Genomic DNA, 26332 nt, shown 5'->3' with positions numbered 1-26332 from the left:
TTGGTGTAATACAAGGGGACTACCTGAAACACACAAATGACAATGGATGCTTAGAGCTGTACCCAAACTTGGCACCCAAGGCATAACAAGTGGTTCTTACCACCAGTGACTTCTTACCTCATTCACTTGACCTTGACTGCTAAGATCTGGCTTTACCGCCTAAGAACAAAGACAAAGAACAATCCTGTAACACAGCCACCATTTAAGTTTGCCCTGCAAAGACAAACAGTGACCAACCTTCAGGTGGGAACCCCCACACACGGTATGGGGCGCTCTGGCACAGATTTAATCCGTCTAGCATCTGCAAGAAAGTGATGACAAAAGTCAAAGAGCTGCATTAGAACTTCACAGCTCCAGCCATCCGGTATGAGTCTAGGAATACCATCTTGAGACCAAACTACAACCTACACCACAAATTCCACAGCCCCAGGCCTTGTCCTATTACACCCATACTCCACAGTATGCATCAGGGAAGAGCAGCTCTGGGCCAAACCCACTCAGGCACCCGTGACACAGAAGATGACAAACAAGGGGACATAACAAGGAGAGAAAACTCTAGGCTAGCTGATCACAAGGACCGGGCAAATGAGATGACCACGGCGAGACCGACGGTGAGCCAACGAGGCTGCAAGAACCCTGGCAGAGGAGGATGATAACAGAAGGGCTTATTCCAAGAACCGCAAAGATGGATGCCCGAGAATTGGACGGGTGGAATCCTCCAGCTATCTTCACATTCTTACAAGCCTTCATCCTCTTTAATGGATCATTGCAGGGCACAGCTGACAATGCAGCTCAGAACAAGACCTGAAAAGACACCCGACTCAACCTCGCTGAAGAGAGATGTGATGCTGATGCACCTCCAAGCTCACGAGTCAAAGGATCAATGGTATCGGCACCACACTGAGGAACACCAAGAACAGAGACGCTAAGAATAATGCCCAGCGTTTGCGATAAGCATCTCAAAGGGCTAAGGCAAAAGACCTGTGACACAAGATGCACAAAAGACAGAGAACGCACAATAGACACGTGACATGTACCAGACCTGCTCTGCCCTGCGCACCTCGGCACTGTGATCAAAAGCAAGACTTAAGCTTTATGGGGCCTAAGGGGCCCCTTCTTGGGTATCCCCACCTCCAAATCTGACTCAAAAATACCTCCTGGTGAGGCCCAACTCAACACCCCGCTTTCACCCCTACTGTGGGTCACAGGTCTCAACTTATCTCTTGGATGTCTGGGGATGTCAATCTGCCTCGGGTGCAAAAGAAGGCTGCATCACCATGCGGGAAGCTCGTGCCTTCACCGGGCTGGTTCTCTCTTAGTCAGCTACAATAAAGAAAACCAGACAAACATCAGTGCATGAACTTAGTGGCACCTCAGCCAAAACCTGTCAATTCTGCCACTCACCGTCTCCTAAAAAGGCTGGCCTCCTCAGGCCGCACGCTTTGGCCATGCTCTGAGGGCAACGCCATCGTCATCGTCACAGAGTATACCTGGGTTAAGAGGAGACGAGGTGATGCGGCATTGCCGAAACTTGAGTGGGCCCTCGCTCCTCCCTCCCTCCGCAACTCACTGCAACTACCCGGCCGTTGCCGAAGGCAACCTGGACGGCACGTTCAAATGGAAAAGGTAAAGGCTTCGTCACAGAGTCCTGTAATACTTCCGGCGGGCTAACAACAGCGGCGAGCCAGGTCCATCAGCCAGTTGGCAAGGAGTTTCACCATAATACATGGGGACTGCCTAAAGCACACAAATGACAATGGATGCTTAAAGCTTAGAGTGACAGAACTTGGCATCGAAACAATAACAACCAGTTCAGTACACCGGTCACCACTTACCTCACTAACTCGACTTTGACTGCTGAGATCTGGCATTACCTCCTAAAAACAAAGACAAAGAACGATGCTGTAACACAGCCACCAATTACACTTGCCCCAGCAAACAAACGGTGACTGACCTTCCTGCAGGAAACCCCCTCACCCAGTATGGGGCGCTCTGCCACGGATTTAATCTGTCTGCATCTGCAAGAAAGTGATGACAAAAGTCAAAGGGCTGCATGAGAACTTCACAGCTCCAGCCATCTTGGGACAATCTAGGAATATCATCTAGAGGCCAGACTACACCATACATTACGGATTTAAAGGCCTTGGGCCTTGATCTATTACACCTATATGCCAGGGTATGCAGCAGGGCAGAGCAGCTCTGGGCCAAACCCATGCAGGCACCCGTGACACAGGGGACGACAAAAGAGGGGATGCAATGAGGAGAGAGAACTCTCGGCGAAAAGCATGACTGCAAGCACATCAAAGGGCTAAGGCAAAAGACCTGTGACACAAGATGCCCAAAAGACACGGCATGCACAATAGACAAGTGACGCAACATGCACTGCGATTGCTCTGCCCTGCGCACCTCAGCATTGCGATCAAATGTGAGGCTTTCCCATTAAGCGGGCTAAGGGGCCCCTTCTTGGACATCCCCATCTCCAAAGCTGACTCAAACTCCCTCCCAGCAAGCCCCGGCCCGACACCCCGCTTTCATTCCCTCCGTGGGTCATATCCCTCAACTTATCTCTCGGACATCTGGGGATGTGAAGCTTCCTGGGGCGCAAAAGAAGGCGGCCTCTCGCCGGCCCAGAAGCTCCTGCCATTGCCAGGCTGTTGTCTCTCAGTCAGCTACAATAAAGACAACCAAACATCAGTATATGAGCTTAGTGGCATGTCAGCCAAAACCCATCAATTCCACTACTCACTGTCCACTAAGAGAGCCCGGGTCCTCAGGCCGCACGCTCTGGCCGCGCTCCAAGGCCGACACCATCATCGCAGGGTATACCTGGGTTGAGTGGAGACGAGGTTATGCAGCATTGCTAAAACTTGAGTGGACTCTTGTTCCTCCTCCCTCCCCGACATGCTGCAACTCCTCGGCCGTTGCTGAAGGCTACCCAGACGGTACTGTCGCATGGAAAAGGTAAAGGCTTCATCGCAGAGTCCCATGATACTTGCAGAGGACTCACGAGGGCAGCGAGCCAGGTCCATCAGCCAGTCGGTGAGGGGTTTCAGTGTAATACAAGGGGACCGCCTGAAACACACAAATGACAGTGGATGCTTAGAGCTGTACCAGAACTTGGCACCCAAGGAATACCAAGTGGCTCGCTCCACCAGTGACTTCTTACCTCATTCACTTGACCTTGACTGCCGAGATCTGGCTTTACCTCCTAAGAACAAAGACAAAGAACAATGCTGTAACAAAGCCACCAGTTACACTTGCTGAGGAAACACAAACAGTGACTGACCTTCCTGGGGGAACCCCCTCACCCGGTATAGGGCGCTCTGGCACGGATTTAATCCGTCTGCATCTGCAAGAAAGTGATGACAAAAGTCAAAGGGCTGCATGAGAACTTCACAGCTCCAGCCATCTTGTGACAACCTAGGAATATCATCTAGAGGCCAGACTACACCATACATTACGGATTTAAAGGCCTTGGGCCTTGATCTATTACATCGATATGCCAGGGTATGCAGCAGGGCAGAGCAGCTCTGGGCAAACCCATGCAGGCACCCGTGACACAGGAGACGACAAAAGAGGGGATGCAATGAGGAGAGAGAACTCTCAGCAAAAAGCATGACTGCAAGCACATTAAAGGGCTAAGGCAAAAGACCTGTGACAAGATGCCCAAAAGACACAGCATGCACAATAGACAAGTGACACATCATGCACTCAGGTTGCTCTGCCCTGCGCACCTCAGCATTGCGATCAAATGTGAGGCTTTCCCATTAAGTAGGATAAGGGGCCCCTTCTTGGACATCCCCATCTCCAAAGCTGACTCAAAACTCCCTCCTGGCAAGCCCCAATCCAACATCTCGCTTTCATTTACTCCGTGGGTCGCAGCCCTCAACTTATCTCTTGGACATCTGGAGATGTGAATCTTCCTGGGGTGCAAAAGAAGGCGGCCTCTCGCTGTCCCAGAAGCTCCTGCCATTGCCAGGCTGTTGTCTCTCAGTCAGCTACAATAAAGACAACCGAACCATCAGTACACGAGGCTTAGCGGCACATCAGCCAAAACCCAACAATTCCACTACTCACCCTCGCCTAAGAGGGCCAGGGTCCTTGGGCCACACGCTCTGGCTGCGCTCCGAGGCCAACGGCGTCATCGCAGGGTATGCCTGGCTTCAGTGGAAACGAGGTTATGCAGCATTGCTGAAGCTGGAGTGGACGCTCACTGCTCCTCCCTCCCTCCCTGACTTGCCGCAACTCCTCGGCCGTTGCTGAAGGCTACCCAGACAGTACCTTCACATGGAAAAGGTAAAGGCTTCATCGCAGAGTCCCATGATACTTGCAGAGGACTCACAAGGGCGGCAAGACGAGTCAGTCGGCCGGTCGGTGAGGGGTTTCAGCGTAATACAAGGGGAGCGCCTGAAACACACAAATGACAATGGATGCTTAGAGCTGTACCAGAACTTGGCACCCAAGGCATAACAAGTGGTTCTTTCCACCAGTGACTTCTTACCTCATTCACTTGACCTTGACTGCTGAGATCTGGCTTTACCTCCTAAGAACAAAGACAAAGAACAAGGCTGTAACACAGCCACCATTTAAACTTGCTGAGGAATCACAAACATGACCGACCTTCCTGCGGGAAACCCCCTGACCCGGTATGGGGCGCTCTGCCACGGATTTAATCCGTCTGCAAGAAAGTGATGACAAAAGTCAAAGAGCTACATGAGAACTTCACAGCTCCAGCCATCTTGTGACAATCCAGGAATATCATCTAGAGACCAAAATACACCATACATTACCGATTTCAAGTCCCCAGGCCTTGTTCTATTACACCTATATGCCAGGGTATGCAGCAGGGCAGAGCAGCTCTGGGCCAAACTCATGCAGGCACCCGTGACACAGGAGATGACAAACAAGGGGATGCAACAAGGAGAGAGAACTCTCAGCAAAAAGCATAACTGCAAGCACATTGCAGGGCTAAGGAAAAACACCTGTGACACAGGACACCCAAAAGACACAGCATGCACTATAGACAAGTGACACATCATGCACTCGGATTGCTCTCCCCTGCGCACCTCAGCATTGTCATCAAATGTGAGACTTTCCTTTTACGCGGGCTAAGGCGCCCCTTCTTGGGTATCCCCATCACCAAAGCTGACACAAAAGTCCCTCCCGGCGAGGCCCAACTCGATACTCCGATTTCATCCCCTTGACTTATCTCTCCGACGTCCTGAGATGTGAGTCCACCTGGCTTGCAAAAGAAGACCGCCTCACCATCCCAGAAGCTCCTACCATCGCCGGGCTGTTGCCTTTTAGACAGCTACAATAAAGAAAACCAAACATCAGTACAGGAGCTTCGTGGCACATTGGCCAAACCCCAACAGTTCCGCTACTCACCGTCTCCTAAGAAGGCCAGGGTCCTTGGGCCACATGCTTTAGTCACGCCCCAAGGCTGATACCGTCACCACAGGGTATACCTGAGTTAAGAGGAGAGGAGGTGATGTGGGACTGCCGAAACTTGAGTGGACCCTCGCTGCTCCTCCCTCCCTGACTTGCCGCAACTCCTCAGCAGTCGCCAAAACGGTACCTTCACATGGAAAGGGTAAAGGCTTCATCGCAGAGTCCCATGATACTTGCAGCGGACTCAGGAGGGCGGCAAGACAAGTCTGTCAGCCAGTCGGCAAGGAGTTCAGTGTAATACAAGGGGACTACCTGAAACACACAAATGACAATGGATGCTTAGAGCTGTACCAGAACTTGGCACCCAAGAAATAACAAGTGGTTCTTACCACCAATGACTTCTTACCTCGTTCACTTGACTTTGACTGCTGAAATCTAGCTTTACCGCCTAAGAAGAAAGAAAGAACAATGCTGTAACACAGCCATCATTTATGTTTGCCCTGCAAAGACAAACAGTGACCGACCTTCCTGCAGGAACACCCTCACCTGGTATGGGGCGCTCTGCCACAGATTTAATCCGTCTAGCATCTGCAAGAAAGTGATGACAAAAGTCAAAGAGCTGCATGAGAACTTCACAGCTCCAGCCATCCTGTATGAGTCTAGGAATACCATCTTGAGGCCAAGCTACAACCTACACCACAAATTCCACAGCCCCAGGCCTTGTCCTATTACACCCATACTCCACAGTATGCATCAGGGAAGAGCAGCTCTGGGCCAAACCCACTCAGGCACCTGTGACACAGAAGATGACAAACAAGGGGACACAACAAGGAGAGAAAACTCTAGGCTAGATGATCACAAGGACCGAGCAAATGAGGAATGAGATGATCGCAGCGAGACCGACGGTGAGCCAACGAGGCTGCAAGAACCCCGGCAGAAGAGGATGATAACAGAAGGGCTTATTCCAAGAACCGCAAAGACAGATGCCCGAGAATTGGACGGGTGGAATCCTCTAGCTATCTTCACATTCTTAAAAGTCCTCATGCCCTATAATGGATTGTTGCAGGGCACAGCTGACAATGCAGCTCCGAACAAGACCTGAAAAGACACCCGACTCAACGTCACCGAAGAGAGACGCGATTCTGATGCGACTCCAAGCTCACGAGTCAAAGGATCAATGGTATCGGCACCACACTGAGGAACACCAAGAACAGAGATGCTAAGAATAATGCCCAGCGTTTGCGATAAGCATCTCAAAGGGCTAAGGCAAAAGGCCTGTGACACAAGATGCACAAACGACAGAGAACGCACAATAGACACGTGACATGTACCAGGCCTGCTCTGCCCTGCGCACCTCGGCACTGTGATCAAAAGCAAGACTTAAGCTTTATGGGGCCTAAGGGGACCCTTCTTGGGTATCCCCACCTCCAAATCTGACTCAAAAATATCTCCCGGTGAGTCCCAACTCAACGCCCAGCTTTCACTCCCTCTGTGGGTCACAGGCCATGACTTATCTCTTGGATGACTGAGGATGTCAATCTGTCTCAGGTGCAAAAGAAGGCCACCTCACCATGCAGGAAGCTCACGCCTTCATCGGGCTGCTTATCTCTTGATGAACTACAATAAACAAAACAAAACAGACATCAGTGCATGAACTTAGAGGCACCTCAGCCAAAACCTGTCAATTCTGCCACTCACCGTCTCCTAAAAAGGCCGGGGTCCTCGGGCCGCACGCTTTGGCCAAGCTCCGAGGCCAACGCCATCGCCATTGTCACAGGGTATACTGGGGTTAAGAGGAGACAAGGTGATGCGACACTGCCAAAACTTGAGGGGGCCCTCACTCCTCCCTCCCTCCACAACTCACTGCAACTACTTGGCCGTTGCCAAAGGCTACCCAGACAGTACCTTCACATGGAGAAGGTAAAGGCTTCATCGCAGAGTCCCATAATACTTCTCGAGGGGTCACAAGGGTGGCAAGCCGGGTCTGTCAGCCGGTCAGCGAGAGGTTTTGATGTAATACAAGGTGACTGCCTGAAACACACAAATGACAATGGATGCTTAGAGCTGTACCAGAACTTGGCACCCAAGGCATAACAAGTGGTTCTTACCACCAGTGACTTCTTACCTCGTTCACTTGACCTTGACTGCTGAAATCTAGCTTTACCTCCTAAGAACAAACACAAAGAACAATGCTGTAACACAGCCACCATTTACACTTGCACTGCAAAGACAAACAGTGACTGACCTTCCTGCGGGAGCCCCCTTAACTGGTACAGGGGCACTCAGCCACGGACTTAATCCATCTGCATCGGAAAGAAACTGAGGACAATATTCAAAGTGCTGCATGAGAACTTAACAGCTCCAGCCATCTTGTGACAATCTCAGAATACCATCTAGAGGGCAAACTACACCCTACATCACAAATTACAAGCCCACAGGCCTTGTCCTATTACACCCATACAGCAGAGTGTGCATCAGGGCAGAGCAGCTCTGGGCCAAACCCACTCAGGCACCCGTGACACAGGAGATGACAAATGAGGGACACAACAAGGAGGGAAAACTCTGGGCTAGATGATCACAAGGACCAAGAGAATGAGGAATGAGATGACTTAGGTGAGACCGACAGTGAGCCAACAGGGCTCCAAGAACCCTGGCAGAAGAGGATGCTAACACAAAGGCTTTATCCAAGAACCGCAAAAATGGATGCCTGAGTTGTACGGGTGGAATCCTCTAGCTGTCTTTGTATTTTCGCAAGTCCTCATCCCCTTTAGTGGATTGTTGTGGTGCATAGCTGTCAATGCAGCTCAGAACAAGACCTGAAAAGACACCTGACTCAACACTGCTAAAGAGATGCGATTCTGATGCAGCTCCAAGCTCAAGAGTCAAAGGATCAATGGTATCAGCACCACACTGAGGAACACCAAGAACAGAGATGCTAAGAGTAACGCCCAGCATTTGCAATAAGCATCTCAAAGGGCTAAGGCAAAACACCTGTGACACAAGATGGCCAAAAGACAGAACACACACTAGACAAGTGACATGCACCAGGACTGCTCTGCCCTGTATACCTTGGCATTGTGATCAAAAGCAAGATTTTCCCTTTATGTTGGCCTAAGGGGCCCCTTCTTGGGTATCCCCACCTCCAAATCTGACTCAAAAATCCCTCCCGGCGAGTCCCAACTCAACAGCCTGATGTCACCCCCTCTGTGGGTCACAAGCCTCGACTTATCTCTCAGACGCCTGGGGATGTGAATCTGCCTCGGGCACAAAAGAAGGCCACCTTGCCGTCCTGGAAGATCCTACAGTCACTGGGCTGTTCTCTCTCAATCAGCTACAAAAAAAACCCAAACCCAACATCAGTACATTAGCTTAGTGGCACCTCAGCCAAAACCCGACAATTCTGCTACTCACCGTCTCCTAATAGGGACAGGGTCCTCGGGCTGCACACTCTGGCCGCGCTCCAAGGCTGACACTGTCATTGCAGGGTATACCTGGATTAGGAGGAGATAAGGTGATGTGGCATTGCTGAGACTTGAGCAGACCCTCATTCCTCCTCCCTCCCCAACATGCTGCAGCTCCCCAGCCATTGCTAAAGGCTGCTCAGAAAGACCCTTCGAATGGAAAAGGCATGGTCAAAAAGTCCCATAATACTTTCAGAGGGCTCACAGGGGTGGCGAGCCGGGTCTGCCGGTCATGGAGTTTCAGAGAACACAAGCAGACCACCTGAAACACACAAATGACAATGGATGCTTAGAGCTGTACCAGAACTTGGCACCCAAGGAATACCAAGTGGTTCTTTCCACCAGTGACTTCTTACCTCATTCACTTGACCTTGACTGCCGAGATCTAGCTTTACCTCCTAAGAACAAAGACAAAGAACAATGCTGGAACATAGCCACCATTTACACTTGCCCTGCAAACACAAACGGTGACTCACCTTCCTGCAGGAATCCCCCTCAACCAGTGGGGGGCGCTCTGCCATGGATTTAACCCATCTGCATCTGAAAGAAAGTGATGACAAAAGTCAAAGTGCTGCATGATAACTTAACAGCTCCAGGCATCCTGTGTCAATCTAGGAATATCATCTAGAGGCCAAATTACACCCTACATAAATATCAAGTCCCGGGGCCCTGTCCTATTACAACTATAGGCCAGACTGTGCAGCAGGGCAGAGCAGCTCCAGACCAAACCCATGCAGGCACCTGTGACACAGGAGATCACAAACGAGGTGAACGGATGAGGAGAGAAAACTCTCAGTGAGAAGAATAACCACAAGCACATTGAAGAGCTAAGACAGAAGACATGAGATGCCCAAAAGAGACAGGGCGCACAATAGACAAGTGACATGACATGCACTGGGTCTGCTCTGCCTGGCTCACCTCGGCCTTGTGATCAAAAGTGAGGCTTTCCTTTCATGGGGCCTAAGGGGCCCCTTCTTAGACATCCCCATCTCTGAAGCAGACTCAATATTCCCTCCCGGCAAGCCCCGACCCGACACTCCGCTTTCACCCCCTCGACTTATCTCTCAGACGTGCAGGGATGCAAATCCTCCTCGGGCACAAAAAAAGGCCACCTCACCATCCAGGAAGCTCCTGCCATCACTGGGCTGATCTCTCTTAGTCAGCTACAATAAACAAAACCAAACCAAACATCAGTGCACAAACTTAGTGGCACCTCGGCCAGAACCCAACAATTCCACCGCTCACCATCCCCTAAGAAGGCCAGGGTTCTCGGGCTGCACGCTTTGGCCGTGCTCCGAGGCTGACGCCATCGTCGCCACATATTCCTGGGTTAAGAGGAGACAAGGTGATGCAGCATTACTGAAACTTGAGCAGACCCTCACTCTTCCTCCCTCCCTGACTCACCACAACTACCCGGCCGTTGCCAAAGGGTGCCTGGACAGCACCTTTGAATGGAAAAGGTAAAGGCTCCGTCGCAGAGTCCCGTAATGCTTCTGAAGAGCTCACAAGGATGGCAGACCGTGTCTGTTGGCCGGTCATGGAGGTGCTTCAGCATAATACAAGTGGACCACCTAAAACACACAAATGATTGTGGATGCTTAGAGGTGTACCAGAACTTGGCACCCAAGGATTAACAACTTTTTCTTTCCACCAGTCACTGCTTACCATGCTCACTTGACCTTGACTGCTGCTATCCAGCTTTACCTCCTAAAAACAAAGAACAATGCTGGAACATTGCCACCATTCACACTTGCCCTGCAAACACAAACAGTGACTGACCTTCCTGTGGGAACCCCCTTAACTAGTGGGGGGCGCTCTGCCATGGATTTAACCCATCTGCATCTGAAAGAAAGTGATGTAAAAAGTCAAAGGGCTGCATGATAACTTCACAGCTCCAGCCATCCTGTGTCAGTCTAGGAATAACATCTTGAGGTCAAACTACACCCTACATAACAAATCTCAAGTACCGGGGCCCTGTCCTATTACAACTATAGGCCAGGCTATGCAGCAGGGCATAGCAGCTCTGGGCCAAACCCATGCAGGTACCCGTGACACAGGAGATGACAAACAAGGGGATGCAACAAGGAGAGAAAACTCTCGGCAGGAAGAATGGCTGCAAGCACATTGAAGGGCTAAGACTAAATACATGAGACAAGATGACTAAATGAGACAGAACGCACAACAGACAAGTGACATGACACGCACCAGGACTGCTCTGCACACATAAGCGTTTTAATCAAAAGTTATACTTTCCCTTTATGGGGCCTAAGGGGCCCCTTCTTAGACATCCCCATCTCTGAAGCTGGCTCAGTGTTCCCTCCTGGGAAGCCCTGACCTGACACTCTGCTTTCACCCCCTCAACTTATCTCTTGGACATCCAGGGATGCAAATCTACCTCAGGCATAAAAGAAGGTGGCCTCACCATCCAGGAAGCTCCTGCCATCACCGGGCTGTTCTCTCTTAGTCAGCTACAATAAACAAAACCAAACCAAACAACAGTGCACAAAGTTAGTGGCACCTCGGCCAGAACCCGACAACTCTGCCACTCACTGTCTCCTATGTAGGCCGGGGTTCTCTGGCCGCACACTTCAGCCACACTCCGAGGCTGACGCCATCGTTGCAGGGTATACTGGGGTTAAGGAGACAAGGTGATGTGGCACAGCTGAAACTTGAGTGGACCCTCAATCCGCCTCCCTCCATCCCCAACTTGCTGCAACTCCTCGGCCGTTGCCAAAGGCAGCAGGATGGTAGCTTCGAATGGAAAATGTAAAGACTTCATTGCAGAGTCCTGTAATGCTTCCGGAGGGTTCATGAGGGCAGCAAACTGGATCTGTCGGCCAGTTGGCAAGGAGGTTCAGCATAATACAAGTGGACCCCCTAAAGCACACAAATAACAATGGATGCACCAGAAATTGATACCCAAGCAATAGCAAGTCATTCTGTCTACTAGTCACTGCTTACCTCACTCACTTGACCTTGACTGCTGCTATCCAGCTTTACCTCCTAAAAATAAAGACAAAGAACAATGCTGGAACACAGTCACCATTCACACTTGCCTTGCAAACACAAATGGTGACTGACCTTCCTGTGTGAACCCCCTCACGGTGTGGGGAGCTCTGCCACTGATTTAATCCGTCTGCATCTGAAAGAAAATGATGACAAAAGTCAAAGTGCTGCATGATAACTTAACAGCTCCAGGCATCTTGTGTCAATCTAGGAATATCATCTAGAGGCCAAACTACACCCTACAGAACAAATTCCAAGTCCCCAAGCCTTGCCCTATTACACCTATAGGCCAGACTGTGCAGTAGGGCAGAGCAGCTCCAGGCCAAATCCCATGCAGGATTTGCATGCAGCAGATGACAAAGGAGGGGACACAACAAGAAAAGAAAACTCTCGACGAGAAGAATGACCACAAGCACATCAAAGGGCTAAGGCAAAAGACATGAAACACAAGATGCCCAAAAGACACAGAACACACAATAGAGAAGTGTCACAAAATGCACTGGGACTGCTCTGCCCTGCACACCTCAGCACTGTGATCAAAAGTGAGACTTTCCCATTATGTGGCCTAAGGGGCCCCTTTGTGGGTAGCCCTATCTCCAAAGCTGACTCAAAAATCCCTCCCAGCAACCCCCTACCCAACACCCCGCTTTCATCCCGTTGACTTATCTCTCAGACATCCAGGGATGTGAATCCTCTTCGGGTGCAAAAGAGGGCCGCCTTGCCATCCAGGAAGCTCCTGCCATTGCCAGCCTGTTGTCTCAGTCAGCTACAATAAAGAAAACCAAATATCAAGGCTTGAACTTAGTGGCAGGTTAGCCAAAACCCAACAATTCCGCTACTCACCATCTCCTAAGAAGCTCGGGGTCCTGGGGCCACACACTTTGGCCGCGCTCCAAGGCTGGCACCATCATTGTAGGGTATACCTGGGTTAAGAGGAGACAAGGCGATGCAGCATTGCTGAGACTTGAGCAGACCCTCGGTCCTCCCCCCTCCCTCCCCGACTCGTCCCAACTTCTCAGCCGTTGCCAAAGTCTGCCCGGATGGTATCTTTGAATGGAAAAGGTAAAGGCTTCATCGCAGAGTCCCATAATGCTTTGGGAGGGCTCATGAGGGCAGCGAGCCGGGTACACCGGCCAGTCGGTGAGGGGGCTCAGCATAATACAAGTGGACCCCCTAAAACACACAAATGACAGTGGATGCTTAGAGCTGTACCAGAACTTGGCACCCAAGGAATAACAACTTTTTCTTTCCACCGGTCACCGCTTACCTTGCTCACTTGACCTTAACTGCTGAGATCTAGCTTTCCCTCCTAAAAATAAAGACAAAGAACAATGCTGGAACACAGTCACCATTTACACTTGCCCTGCAAAGACAAATGGTGACTGACCTTCCTGTGCAAGCCCTCTCACCCGGTATGGGGCACTCTGCCACCGATTTAATCCATCTGCATCTGAAAGAAAGTGATGACAAAAGTTAAAGGGCTGCATGATAACTTAGGACTAGAAAACTGCAAGACACCGCCATACCACTCCCGCCGAACCCCGCATGGACCGGCCGTGGTTGCTCCATCTGAGGTGTGGCTCAGGTGGTTATGCAAAGGTAAAGGTTACCCGTAAAGCCTTCTTTCTATTCCACCTACCCCCCAGTCTATTCCACAGGGCAGAGCAGTTCCAGGCTAAACACAAACTCAAACAACACGTTATGCTACGAACAGTGGGACGCAAGGATAATAAAAAAAGCTCTCGGAGAGAAGAATGACGGTAAGGACCGAGATGACGCCAAAAGAGATGACCGATGGCGTAGTGACAGTAGACGGAAGCGGCTCTAAGGAGCAGAAGAAAAGACTTTAATAGAGTGACCTATTATAAGAACTGTCAGTCACGATGATCAAGACGGCTACAAAACAATGCTATGTTCAGAATGCTCCCTGTATCCTTACAATGTTATAAACCCCAGGACATCACAACTCACGGCTGGAAAGGACGTATGGCAATACAGCCGGGAATGAGGCCTCAAAAGACATCTGACTCAACACTTCTGAGATGCGATTCCGAGACATGGCTGAGCCCGTCGGTAAGAGAACAAATGATATCGGTGATATGCCAAGAAGTACAAATGTTTGAGAACCTAGAGATGATGGTTGACACTTGCCATAAGGTCCTTGAGGATAAAAGGCAGACATATCTGATCCAAGGGATCCTGAAGACACGCTAGACAACACAACACACCAGACAACACAACACAGACTGGAACTGCTCTGCACTGCATACCCTACAGTTGCAATCAAATGTGGAGCCTCTCCCTTTAGCTGTCCTAAGAGGCCCCTTAGAGAGCATCCCTTACCCCTACACTAATTATTAAGTTTTTCCCAGGAATTTCCAACTCACTACCCTGCTGCCATCCCATCTCCAGGTCGTAGCCCCTGACTTATCTTTCAGATGACCGGCAATATGAATCCACATTGGATGCAAAATGAGTCCTCCTCAGTCGTCTCAGAAGGCCCCATAATAGCCAGGTTAGCATCAAAGTCAGCTACAATTAAAAAAAAAAAACCAAAAAACAAGATCAATGCACAAATCTAGTGGCATATAGGCCAAATGCCCACAATTTGGCTACTCACCACCTCCTAAGCACATCCAGGTCCTCGGGTCTCTGGCTTCACTCAGAATCAAAAGCTGTGGCCATTATTTCAATAGACACGTGAGATAGCAAGGGGCAAAGTTTTATGGTATTTCTGTGAGTGCGGTGGATGCATTTGTGTGCTTTAAGATGTATAAATGCATCTGCTGTGATAAGGAAAAAAGCCTTAGGTTGGCCTAAATAGACACCTTTTCCCACCCTATGGCCTTCAAAACCCCTTCCGGCACTTCCTAAACCAGCTACCCTACTCACACTCTCCCAGCTGCAATCTATAACTTACCTACCAGAAGCCACAATTTTGGATATCATCTTTGATATGGGCAAGGTCCCTTTTATGACACAATGAATGCACTAAAAAGATTTGAAGCTTCATACTCAATACAACCTGGAAGTTACAATGCTCCTAAAGGAAAAAAAAACAAGAAGAAAAACTGAAATTAGAAAAGCACCTTACCACCCCTGAACACTCAAGCCAAAATTATGAGCCTAAATACTCCCTGTGTTCAACACTATCGTCTTCCCAATGTCTTCAAAACCTCTGTTGCTTTAGAGGCCAAAAGCATCTATAGGGGGGAAAAAAACCTGATAGAAGCTGAAAGGCCTTCATTGAAATGAGAGGAGAGCTCCCATCCCAGGCAATCCCAGGGAGGAAATGAATCCCTTTGGCAAAGGCTGGGGTTAATATACCCCTGGCCGGGTCCGCCTCTCATTCCCATCATGCCCCAGAAAAGGGAGGAGGTAATTACCACAAGGTATAAAAGCTGTCAAAGGAGCTATAGCTGCTTGGCTCCTCTGATTTAAGTTCAAAGTGAGTAAAGGGCTGGAGAGAGAAAAAAGCTCTTCAGGGAATTGATGATACCTTCTTTTTTACTACAGCTATATCAAGTAAAGGGCAGAGACCAGGTAAGAAATAAAACTTTGTATTTTAGCAGCGTAGATAGCTAAGTGGGATAACTAGCTGTTAATTTGCACAGTTGTTCCTTAGTGATTAGTAAGTAGTACTTCACATGTGACTAAGTAGGGTAGAGAAGAATAGTAATTATATGAATAGCGAAGCTCTCATTGGGACCTCTAATTAGGGCTAGATACATTATAAATAAAAATAACAAAACTAATCGACTCCTGGGTGCTGTTAAGGTTATGTATGTGCTGGGCTTGCTCCCATATGAGATATTTGGTACCGGGGCATGGGTAGAAGTGCCCTGAAATGCAGATTTAAACCCTTAAAATGCTGAAAAAGGGAGCACTTCCTTTAATTGAACCCCTAAAATGAGGAAATGGGGTGTTTCCCTCCACTTAAGCTAATATGATGGCAAATAAATGGCTTCTCCCCTTTAATTTAATCCCCTAAAATATTTGGAAAAGAGGGGGTTTCCTCACTTTAAATCTCTCAAATTATACAGAAAGAGTAATTTTTCCCTCAGCTCAAACCCTTAAAAAGGGGGGACAACTGGGCTTCCCCCTCCATTTACACATTTGGATGATGAAAATGCAGGAGTTACCCTTAATTCAAACCCATAAAATAGCACAGTCAAGGTTTTCCCTTTCCATTTAAACTAGAAAATAATGGAAAATGGGACTTTGCTGTTAATTGATACTCCTAACAGCATAGAAGGGGTGGGGTTTCCTTCAAATGATACTATTAAAATTGCAGGGGAATGGGATTCCCCCTCAATTTTGATAGAGACAATTATGGAAAAGGAAGTTTTTCTCCTCAATTTAAGCCCCTTTTCTCCTAATAATACCTCTCTTTTCTGGGGGCTCTGGGGAGGGACTGACAAGATAAAAGGGGAAAGTTGAAAGTTTCCCCGTGGCACCCCACATGCTGCCCGGCATGCTCAGGTGCCCAGGTGCATCTGGCTGCTCCCTAGCTCCTGCTAGGATGCTCCAACTGTTGTTCCTGGAGGGACACTTGGGATACCTTCATCAGTCCCTCTGAACTAGTAGCTCCCTGTGCAGGTGTGCCCAGGCAACCCTCTGAAAGTAGCTGGCCATGCCTGGACCTGCTGTGCCTTGGAGCAGGGGGGTGAGGTGGAGAAAGGTCCTGCCGGTTGTTCCCTCCCATACATGGGTCGTTGTCTGTCCCTGAAACACTGGGGTGCCGGGCTTTCCTTTCTGTGGAAAAGAACCAGCCTTCTCTTCCAGGTGCCCGTGGCCGAAATTGGGATTCTGCCTCCAAAATTCCCTATGTCCTAGCTTTGTAATTACCGAGGAAATTTCTCTCAGATCATAAGCGATTACAGGTAATTTTTCCTCTGCAATCATTACTGAATTGTGTTTCTGTGGAAGTGTTTGACACATCCCTTGAGGGGACGAGGGTTTGGCCGGGTTTTTTATGGCTAATCCTGACAGGCCCCGACAGAACCTGAGGTCCCCATCGCTGGTCTACCCCGAATTTCTGTGAAATATTGATGTAGTTTATAAATACTCCCTTTGCCTGCTACTCAGTCTTTCCCTGTCCATCCAGGGAGCAGATTACTCCATCCTTTGCTCCTGACCGCAGCTCTCCTGCCCAAATGCCGGTTCTCACAGACAAGAACTAAGCAGAAAACTGCTACAAGTGTTGGCTTTTAAAGTAAAATTCTTATTACATCTGGCTAAATGATCAAAATAAATACAAGTATTGATGGTCATTGGGCGAAAGCTTTTCAGAACAGAAAATATCCATTTTGATACCACAGATCCCATTTTGACAATAATGCATTCTTTTGCGTTTGGGAATCCTGCCCATATAGGGCATCTGAAAATTGGTATTTTGGAATTTGATATTTTGAAATGGGGACATGTTGATATTTTGGAACTTAATATTCTGGTATTTTGAAAGGGAATTATTTTGGTATTTTGGAACTTGGTATTCTGGTATTTTGAAAGTAGGTTACTTTGCTATTCTGAAACTTGGTTTTCTGGTATTGCAGAACTGGATTGTTTTGGTAATTTGGGACTTGGTATTCTACTGTTTTGGAACCGAATTACTTTGGTATTTCTGGACTTGGTATTTTGGAACTGGATAACTTTGGTATTTCAAAACTTGGTTTTCTGGGATTTTGAAACCCAGTTTTCTGATATTTTTTAACTTGGTTTTCTATTATTTTGGAACTAGGTTATTCTGGTATTTCGGAATCTGATTTTTTTTTTTTTTTTGGTATTTTTGCAGGCTGGTTTGCTCTAGGCTGGGCAGGCACTGAGGGGCTCATTGACACCTCCAGTGTGGCTCTTTAAAGGTGGTGGCACAGGTGCTCCACAGCAGACCTGTGGGAGACCCAACTTCTCCATGGGCAAGGAAGAACCTTCTAAAGCAGGTGACACAAAAAGCTCTGGTGTGACCCAGGAAGTTGTTTCTCCATGAAGGAAAAGCTCCATCCTTGGAAGTGCAGCACTGGCAGCCAAGGAACAGGATCCTTCCTGGCACAGCTGAGGAGCTTATGGTTACACAAGCCCTGAGAACCCAGCCCCGTGTACCAGGATTAAACCTTGCTCCCACCTAGGGGTTACTCAGGCTCCCTTTCACAAGATGATTTTTTCCAGCACATGTCCCTCACTGAGAGCCCAAAACCTCCTTTAGTGCCAGACTGGCTGGGCCTGTAATGCTCACATTAAGTGATCCCACACTCAGACCCAAGGCCAAGGACCAGAATGAGGAATTGCACCCTCAATTCATCATCCTTCAGTGGTAAGCTGCAGAATTTACCATAAACAGGGCAGAAAAGGAACAAGGAAGTAATGTGAGCCTTTAACTCAAACTTAGCCTAAAAATCTTGAGTCTCTGAAGAGACTCTGCCTCCAAATGGAGCCAAATGTCAGAGTCCAAGCACTCCTGATCTGTCCACAATCCTGGGTGATTCTAATTACTTCACAATTACTCACTGGATCAAAATTCATTTCAGAATCAATCACTTTATATCACTCACAAGCTAATGAGCCTCCACTCCAGACAGGCTTTCAGGCCTGACTCACAACTGCTGCTGAGCTGGAGCCAGCTGAGGAGGCCAAAGAGCCCTGCTTGCCACAGGTACCACCCTTCCCTGCCCCATCGGGAGGCAGCACAAGCTGGGAATGCTCTCCATACTCCCATCCTGGCAGTGGGAGGAGCTGGAAGTGGCAGTGACCAAGCCCTCAGGAATTCCAGGTGCAAGGAGTGGCACTGGGAGTGACCCTGTCCCTCTGCAGCTCCCAAAATCAAACCGGAGCAGGGCAGAGATGACCCTGGCACACTGGAATTTCACGGAAAACTGATGTGCTGTGTTCCTTTTGCCTCTGGATCTGCTTGTTGAAACAATCATTAACCTGGGAGGAAGCATTAAAATGCATTCCCAGGGCAAAGTGGAAAGGAGATCAGGTGCCCCATCAGAGTTCTGCTGAGGTTTCTCTGTTTCTCCCACTTTCTCGGCTGCCACAGGAAATAATTGTGCAACTCAGCGAGATGTTTTTACTTCGTGCTGAGTTAAAGCTGACAACCCAACTCTCCTTCACCTGTCTGACCCCTGCAGCTCCCAGGGAGCAGCAGGAGCAGGGCTGGGCCGGGATTAACCACAGCTTTGAACAGCAAATCTGAATTGCTGCTTTGCTATAAATACATGTACAGCTTTCACCCCCACCTGCCTGGACAGCACAAAACCATGAAATCAAATAACCAAGGAATTCAGGCAACTGCTCCACTACCAAAAAGGCTCCACCTATTTTAGCTTTGGCTCAGTGCATGGTTTTTGTTTCAGACGGGCCAAAACAGTTTTAAGTGATTTCAGGTGAGCACATGTTAATGAAAGGCTTCCATTAAATTAAAGTGTTCATTTTAATCCTCTGGGACCTGAGTGCACACACTTCACTTAACACACCAATCAGCTCTAACATTAACACACATCCCACAGTCTGGAGGGAAAGGTCATGGGAAATGGGCTGGGACAACATCTTTTCTTTTATTTCATTGCTAAACCAGGCATTTCATCCTGCCAGTCTTACCTCTGTTGCAGCTGGAGTTGCTTTTCTTTCTCCTTAAGGATTTTGGCCAGCTGAGCTGTCCTTGAAGGCCTATGCAGGTATTTTCTCTTCCCTTTACATTCATACATCCAGGGGCCAAACTCTAAACACTTCTGACACCTCACATGCTGCTTGTTTGCCTCCCTAGGAAAATGCAAGATTGCTTAAGTGACTCATTCCAAGTCTGTTCTCCCCAGTGAAGAATCGCTTATCAATCAAGTTGTGATTAAAGCAGATGTTCGCAGCTGCTCCAGCTTGGCTCTGGAATCAGGACATGGGCAGTAACACCAAGTATACACAGCACTCCGGCAAACAGACCTTCAGTAACTAAAACACTTTCACATGGGAACAATCACACTGCTTAATTTGCTGCTCTCCAACAGCTGCAGCTGGTTCTGGCTTCAGAGAAATCACCAAAATTCTCTTTTACAACAAAGAGCAGCAGCTTCATCTCCAAATCCTGCAATTTAACACCCAAGTCCCAAACTGCCCAACTCTCACTCACAGCCTGGGACTCTCAGAGTAAAGAGAGTAAAACCAAAGAAGCTGCACCCAGGAGCTGGTAAAGCCTAGCAGGAGGTTCCTGCTCCTTCTGAGCCAGACCTCCCTGACTGCCCTGTCCCCAGGCACCTGCAGCAGCAGGGAGATTTCACACTCAGCTTCAGTTCTTGCTCTGGTAAAATCCCCTGGGCATCTTCAGAAATCAAGGAAGGGAAGATGCTCCCGTTTTCATGCTGGAGTTCTTAAGCTGCTCTTCTGAAGCTCTGCAAAACTGTTTTGCCTCCTCTCCCAGCTGCTCTCCTTTACAAACAAGGGAACTCACCCAGCCCAGGGACTGCTCAAGGTCACAACCAAAATTAGTTCTGAGCTCAGGGTGGTGTCACTTCAGTTCCCTGCCACTGCTGCCACTTCCTGCCACCTTCAGCTTTTGTTCCAGGCACCAAAATATGAATTTTTCAAGGCCAGCCCATCTAAACTATCTGAAATTGCAGCCTGGCTGATCTCGGGAGCTCCCAGACTCATTCATGAGGATGAAGTAACAGACCAGCAGTGAGCACTTCTCCCTCTTCCAGCCAAGCTGTGAATTTTGCTCCTCCCTCAGCTTCAGCAACCACTTTTTGTGCTAGTTCCTGAAGAGAATCTTGTGCTGAACATCCATCACTTTTTCAATGCAGAGCATTTGGCTTCATCCTCAAGCCCTAGAAATACTCAGCTAAACCAAATAAGGCATGGCTGGCATCAGAGATTTGTCAGAACCTCTGAAAGGAGAAAGGGAGTCACAGAGAACAGGGGGAATCCACTCTTATCTGTCCTTGGATGTGACTGACCTACAGAAGTGCCTTTTGAGAGCATCCAAGCTTCCTTCCTCACACTGTTAAACGTGCTTTTCCAGCCATGTCAGCGGGTTGGGAAGATTGATGCTCTGTGTTCACCTGGTGGATTTGTCTGCCCATTTTGCAGCTGAGCTCTGGTGGGAAGACCTTGGCTATGCTGTGTGGAAGGGACAGTACAGACCCTGAGGAGGCTCCGGGCAATAAGACGTAGATCTCCATCGACAACCACCTTGTGGTAGTGTTTCAGTCTGACTACTCCAATGAGAAACCATTCACAGGCTTTGAGGCCTTTTATGCTGCTGAAGGTGAGAGATTGGCCCCTCTTGTAAGTGGAAGAGCCACAGCTATGGTGGGGTTGGTGCTTCCCTGTGCTCTCATAGCCTGAGGCTGCTGGTGTGGGGCGGGAGAAGGTCGTCTCATTGTACGGAAGCAGATGCAGAGAGGCACAGCAACCAATGACCAGCCTGACAAAACACAGAGTGGCTGAGACTGAGAGAACATTTTGTTGAAATGTATTGTTTGCCTGATTCTGCGCTTTGCCCATTAGATATCGATGAGTGCAAACAGCTGTTGGATAGCAAACCCCTCTGTAGTCATCACTGTCACAACTACACGGGGGGCTACTATTGCAGCTGCAGGGTTGGCTACACCCTGCACGAAAACAAGAGGACGTGCACAGGTGAGCCCTTGCTGGATCAGGAGATACTTCCCTACCTACGACATCCACTTAAATCCAGTCCTGACAATAATATCAAGGTGAAAGATGTGGGGGTTTGTTTTCATTTTTAGTATTCCCTATGTGCCTGGGAGGAGGTTCACAGGGTTAGTCAGGGCTGTGAGCAGAGGCTCTGCTTTGCAGAGTGGCTGTGGGCTAGTGGCTGCTGTTAGGGACAACAACTTTGTGTCGTAGTAAAATGCTGCACTGGCACTTGGTTTTCGCTGCTCCTTTCCACCTCAGCTTTAGGTGGATTGAATGGAAAATCGAGAAATATCTTACACTTCCCACCACAGACAAGCCTTCATGGATGCCAGTGCAGCCAGTCTTGCAAAACTGAGTATATCTTGCTCCCTGGGTACTGAGATTCTGAGTATTCTGGACCCAAGTTAGTAGATATGGGAAAACTACCAATTGAATTGTGAAGTCTAATGAAGAAACAACTAGCCTGCTGCCCTGTAAGGACACAGGCCAAGAAGGAGCATGGTTCGCATGTTACTGACACCAGATACCATAATCCACGCATTAAATGGCCAGGCATGCATCTCTTGTTCAGAAGGGCTGACAGTGTGAGGTCCCTCTTGCTGGTTGCTGCCTGGCTCTGCTCCACAGTTCATAACCAGGGAAAGCTTCTGTGGCGTCAGGCAGCGAAGTGCCTGGATCAGCGTGGTGATCAGCACCTCAGGATTCCCTCTGCAATGAAACACGTGCCTACACGGGGTAAGAGGTTCATCCTTTATGGGTGCAGCTTTGCCAGCTAGAGCTAAATCTTGTCTTGAAAAAATCAACACACATACTGCTCATAAATACTGTCATAGGTGAAAGATAGTTTCTTTGAGCTCCCCTGTGCTGAAATGCAAAATTGGATCTGACTTCCAATGCTTAAGGCTGCCTTGGCATTTGCCTTCCCAGCAACAGCCTATTACAAACTCTCTCCGTCCATGGCTGTGTGGGTCTGATTCAAGATTCAAATTCCTCGTGTCTCCAGAGTATTGGAATAGACATGTTCATTCAACCTGCCCTTCCTAAAGTGATGCCTTTTAGCACAAGTACATGGATTTACAGATGCTGTAAGGCCTTGATGTGAAGGTGCAAAATGGAAAGCTGTGAACTAGCAGACGAGCAGCTCCGCATTGACCATTCATGTGTGCACATTTATGCCTTGCTCTGTGAAAAGAGCTCTAGCAGAGGGAACTTCTCAGCAGCAGTGAGGGGCTGAGCTACCTTGACAGTGGAGACATTGGGAATTGCTGCGATGCAGCTGATGTGCTGGAACCTGTTCACTTTTCAGAGCCCTTAAATCCAGCACTGCAGCTGCTCCAGCCACTGGGCTGCAAGGCAAAGGTCCTTGCAGATCTCCTTCATGAGTTAAGGGCAAAAGCTGCCCCTGCGTCTTTCGGGCTCCTGCCTGAGCTGGGTGATATTGACGGGCTCTTTTTCTTCTTTATTTTCCAGCAGGAGATAATTAGGCTTCTCCTCACTTAGGCAGAGATGGAGACAGATGTGCTGGGAAGAGCTGGTTTCCTTCCTTCCTGACCTGCCTGTTGCAGTCTGCCCAAGGGCTGCAGGCTTCTCTTGCTCCATGACTTGTCCGTGTGGTTCCTTGCCTTTCAGACTTGCCTGCTGCGGATAATAAAGAGGCCGTTGCCTGTTGAAAGCTGAATGCAGCTTCTGGAGCATTCATTTTCTCATATTCCCATGTGTCACTTGGGAAAAAAGAAGGTCGATAAGGCAGGAGCTGGTAAGAGAGGAGCCGTTGTGAAAGGCCCCTGAACATCACAGCTACTTGAAGAGTCTTGAATTTCTTGTCCAGTTCTTGTTGCTTAACCTTACGTAGTCCTTAAACTGCAAGAAGACCAGAACCACACCACACCCTTGTTCCCTAATGCTCCCTTTAGATATGCTCTTGTCTGCACCCAGACTTGTAGATTGAAACTTTCTATTCAGAGCCCATTCACTCTTCGGCAAGGTCTAAATTTTTTTTTTTTTAATCCCAATTTTGACCATTTCTCCTTTGGGAACCTGGCCTCATGGCTGAAGTGTGTTCTGGTGAGCAAAGCCTCAGAGTTCTAGGAGTTTGGTAAAGTAATATGAATGTATGTCACAGGGCAGCTGAGGTGTCTTGTCTTCATGCAGGGGAAGGCACAGTGCCCTCCCCACAAAGATGTCACACCAGGAATGCTGTTCTTCAGCTCAAGTGCTTGTGGTGTTGGTTGATTCTGTCTCAGTCCTTCACAGTGCCTCTCTCTACTCCACAGTAATACCCATGTGATGTCCATTTAGGCTGTACTCCCTTTGGGCAGGGACCATCTTAAAACATTTTGGAGAAATGTTGCGCTCCATATTTGTCAAGGACTACGGCTCCCCAGCTCTGTGGAGGGAACATGATGATTTTTGCAAGAGTTTGACAAGTCAGAGCCGAGCAGCTGTAGATGAACTGCTGACGATAAAACAAAACTTTGTTTTAGCCAATCAGTATTTCCTTACGTTTCCTTACTTCTGCAATTTAGCCAAGTTGCTTTTAATTGTTATTTATGAGGCTTCATAAAGCACTCTTTAGTCCATTGAATAAACAGGGAAGGAACCCTTTTCCAGGTGAGCATGACAGGAGATGGAGAGATGGACAGTCTTTCAGGTGGGACACTTGATTTTTTCAGGCCACTGCATTTGCAGACTTGGGCAAGTTGCTTGGTACCAACTTTGAACATCCATCAGCAAAATGAGAGGGAACATCCCTTACCTGACTTACCGGGAAGATGCTTAGTAAGTGTCTAGGAGGTAGAACAGATTCAGGGGTAGAGTGGCTATGCAAGTAGCCATTACCAAGGCTTACTTCTGCCACTAATCCTGTTTAGAACCTGTTCTATGGTCACAGTGAATTGTGATCAAAGCAGCTTGAAAGTTTGTCATGGCTCAGTGATACAATTTATGACCCACCCTTGGTCTGAGACCTAATGAACCAGTGACAGTGGGGTTGCAAGTTTTGAGGGGGTTATTTTTCAGAGTTCAAGCCCCTGGCCAACAGGTCACTGTGATCCTAATAAAAATTTGGCCTAAGCATAATTGAGCACTCTCAAGACAGCTCTAAAGCTTGGACTGAGCAGCCAAGGGACAGCATTTCTGCTGGCAGATGTTAAAAAAATTATTTGATCCTTTCTGTGCTGACTAGTTTGTGACTTTCTTGCTTGAACACTTATGAAAAAAAATACTGCCCTAACAAAAGGAAATCTCAGCGGCCCCATCTAGAAGATAATAGGACAAAAGTAAGGTCCAGTCTGAGCCTTTTCATCTTCAAGCTGCAGATTCCCTTGGACTAGCACAGTATCTTCTGTAGGGTCAGCTAGTTTATTCATGTGAGCACAAGTCAAGAGAGTTTGTTGCTGATGATTCACGTTTTTCTAAACTGTATTATGAAAATCTCAGATAAAAATTAGGAAACAGAGTTTAAAGGAGACAGATGTAATGAAGTATGAAAAACTCCCTTTTTAGGCCTTCAGAACAAGGCCTGTTTTCTGAATTATTGGGCTATTAACAGGGCACCGTTTTTATTTGTGCTGTAACAGTGTGAGGGGAGCCCAGCTCTGTGCAGAGTTGTGGTGCTCTTCTCTGCTATGTGAACACAGAGCAGTTTCTGCCCTGGAGAGCCTCTGAACCAGCACCTGGGCAGCTCAGAGCAGTTCTGGAATGTGCATTGCCAGAATGGACCTGGGCTGAGGATCCCTTGAGTCCAACCTCCTGCCTGTGAGACTGGCCAGCATTTCATGCTGTGTTGCAGTGGCAGTACAGTCCAGTAAGTGTTTTTTAAAGTGTATTTCCATGCAGAAGCATAATCCTGGTTTTGTATCAGATTTGTGTTCTTCACCCTTTAATTTCATCATGTGTCCCTTCGCCCTCCTACTACTAGAAGAAGTAAATAGCTGTCAGGAGCTACAGTATGTGGTTATGTGAGTGCTGTTCTGTCTCTATTGGCATGTGTCTGCTACCACACGGTGGTCTTTTCTTCACCATTTCTCTCTATTACATGTATTTATGCCAAGCTTTAGTCTAATAACATTCATTTAAACATACTTCAGGCAGAGAAGATAACGTGATCACCTTGGTAAATAGAAGTCAGTGTTGCTGCCTTCTGATTCCAAGGTTCTTGTAGGAAAGAATTTAACTTTACCAACTGAGTATCCCTTCTTCACATGGTAGATCCCATGGCTGGGGAAAAATGGTTTTGTAGGTAATAGGAAAGGACTCTGATACAGAACTAGCACAGGATTTGAAATTCTAACTTCCTAATGATTTCAGTAGGGGGTTAGGAGTGTAAAGATAGTCCTCATTGTATTGTGGCTTGTATGCTTAGGGTAGGCTCCCTCTGAGTCTTTTTTCACTTGCAAGGATTTCATCTTTTCATCCTTATCTCTTTCTGTAATTGCCTCCAGGCTACTCCTGAAGGGGTTGTGGAGTTGGGACAGATACTGGCAGCATGGGGAAATTTCAGTTTTAAGAAAAGCAGATTTTTTTTTTTTTTTTTTTACACTTACATGGGAGTGAATAGTACCCTGTGGATCGGCATATCAAGCAGGTTTTGAGGTATTTCTTATCCTGGGCTTGCAGAAGGTGGAAGGAGGCATTAGAGTGGCACCTTAAAGCCTGGTGAGGCAGTGAACTCTGTATCACTGGAGTATTTTAGGCAGGACCTGAAGCAGCTCAGGAGAGTGTGCTGGAAAAGATGCTTTATTCTTACATAGCCTTCAAATGCTTCTGTGGTTTGAAGGACAGTCAGTGAAATTACAGAAATGTGCATTTAGCCGGGAAAAATGAGA

At 48.2% G+C, this 26332-nt stretch overlaps 1 protein-coding gene and 1 long non-coding RNA gene across 2 annotated transcripts; one reads left to right on the top strand and one right to left on the bottom strand.

Annotated features, from left to right (window-relative positions):
• Positions 1-14339: 14339 nt before the first annotated feature.
• Positions 14340-15138, bottom strand: LOC138121490 (uncharacterized). The gene is made up of 4 exons (XR_011156196.1): positions 15081-15138; positions 14779-14901; positions 14479-14644; positions 14340-14390 (listed from the first exon to the last, which is right to left on the bottom strand). It is a non-coding gene; the product is annotated as an uncharacterized lncRNA (long non-coding RNA).
• Positions 15139-18082: 2944 nt separating this feature from the next.
• On the top strand, positions 18083-23207 carry MASP2 (MBL associated serine protease 2). The gene is given in 4 exon segments (XM_069035239.1): positions 18083-18168; positions 20235-20433; positions 20934-21111; positions 21354-23207. Coding segments are annotated over 4 exon segments (705 nt in total). The 3' UTR covers positions 21596-23207.
• Positions 23208-26332: the final 3125 nt, after the last annotated feature.

This window comes from Aphelocoma coerulescens, chromosome 21 (assembly GCF_041296385.1).
Source record: "Aphelocoma coerulescens isolate FSJ_1873_10779 chromosome 21, UR_Acoe_1.0, whole genome shotgun sequence".
NCBI lineage: Eukaryota > Metazoa > Chordata > Aves > Passeriformes > Corvidae > Aphelocoma > Aphelocoma coerulescens.
The sequence above is the reverse complement of the archived record's forward strand: the minus strand, read 5'-3'. Positions and strand labels throughout refer to the sequence as shown.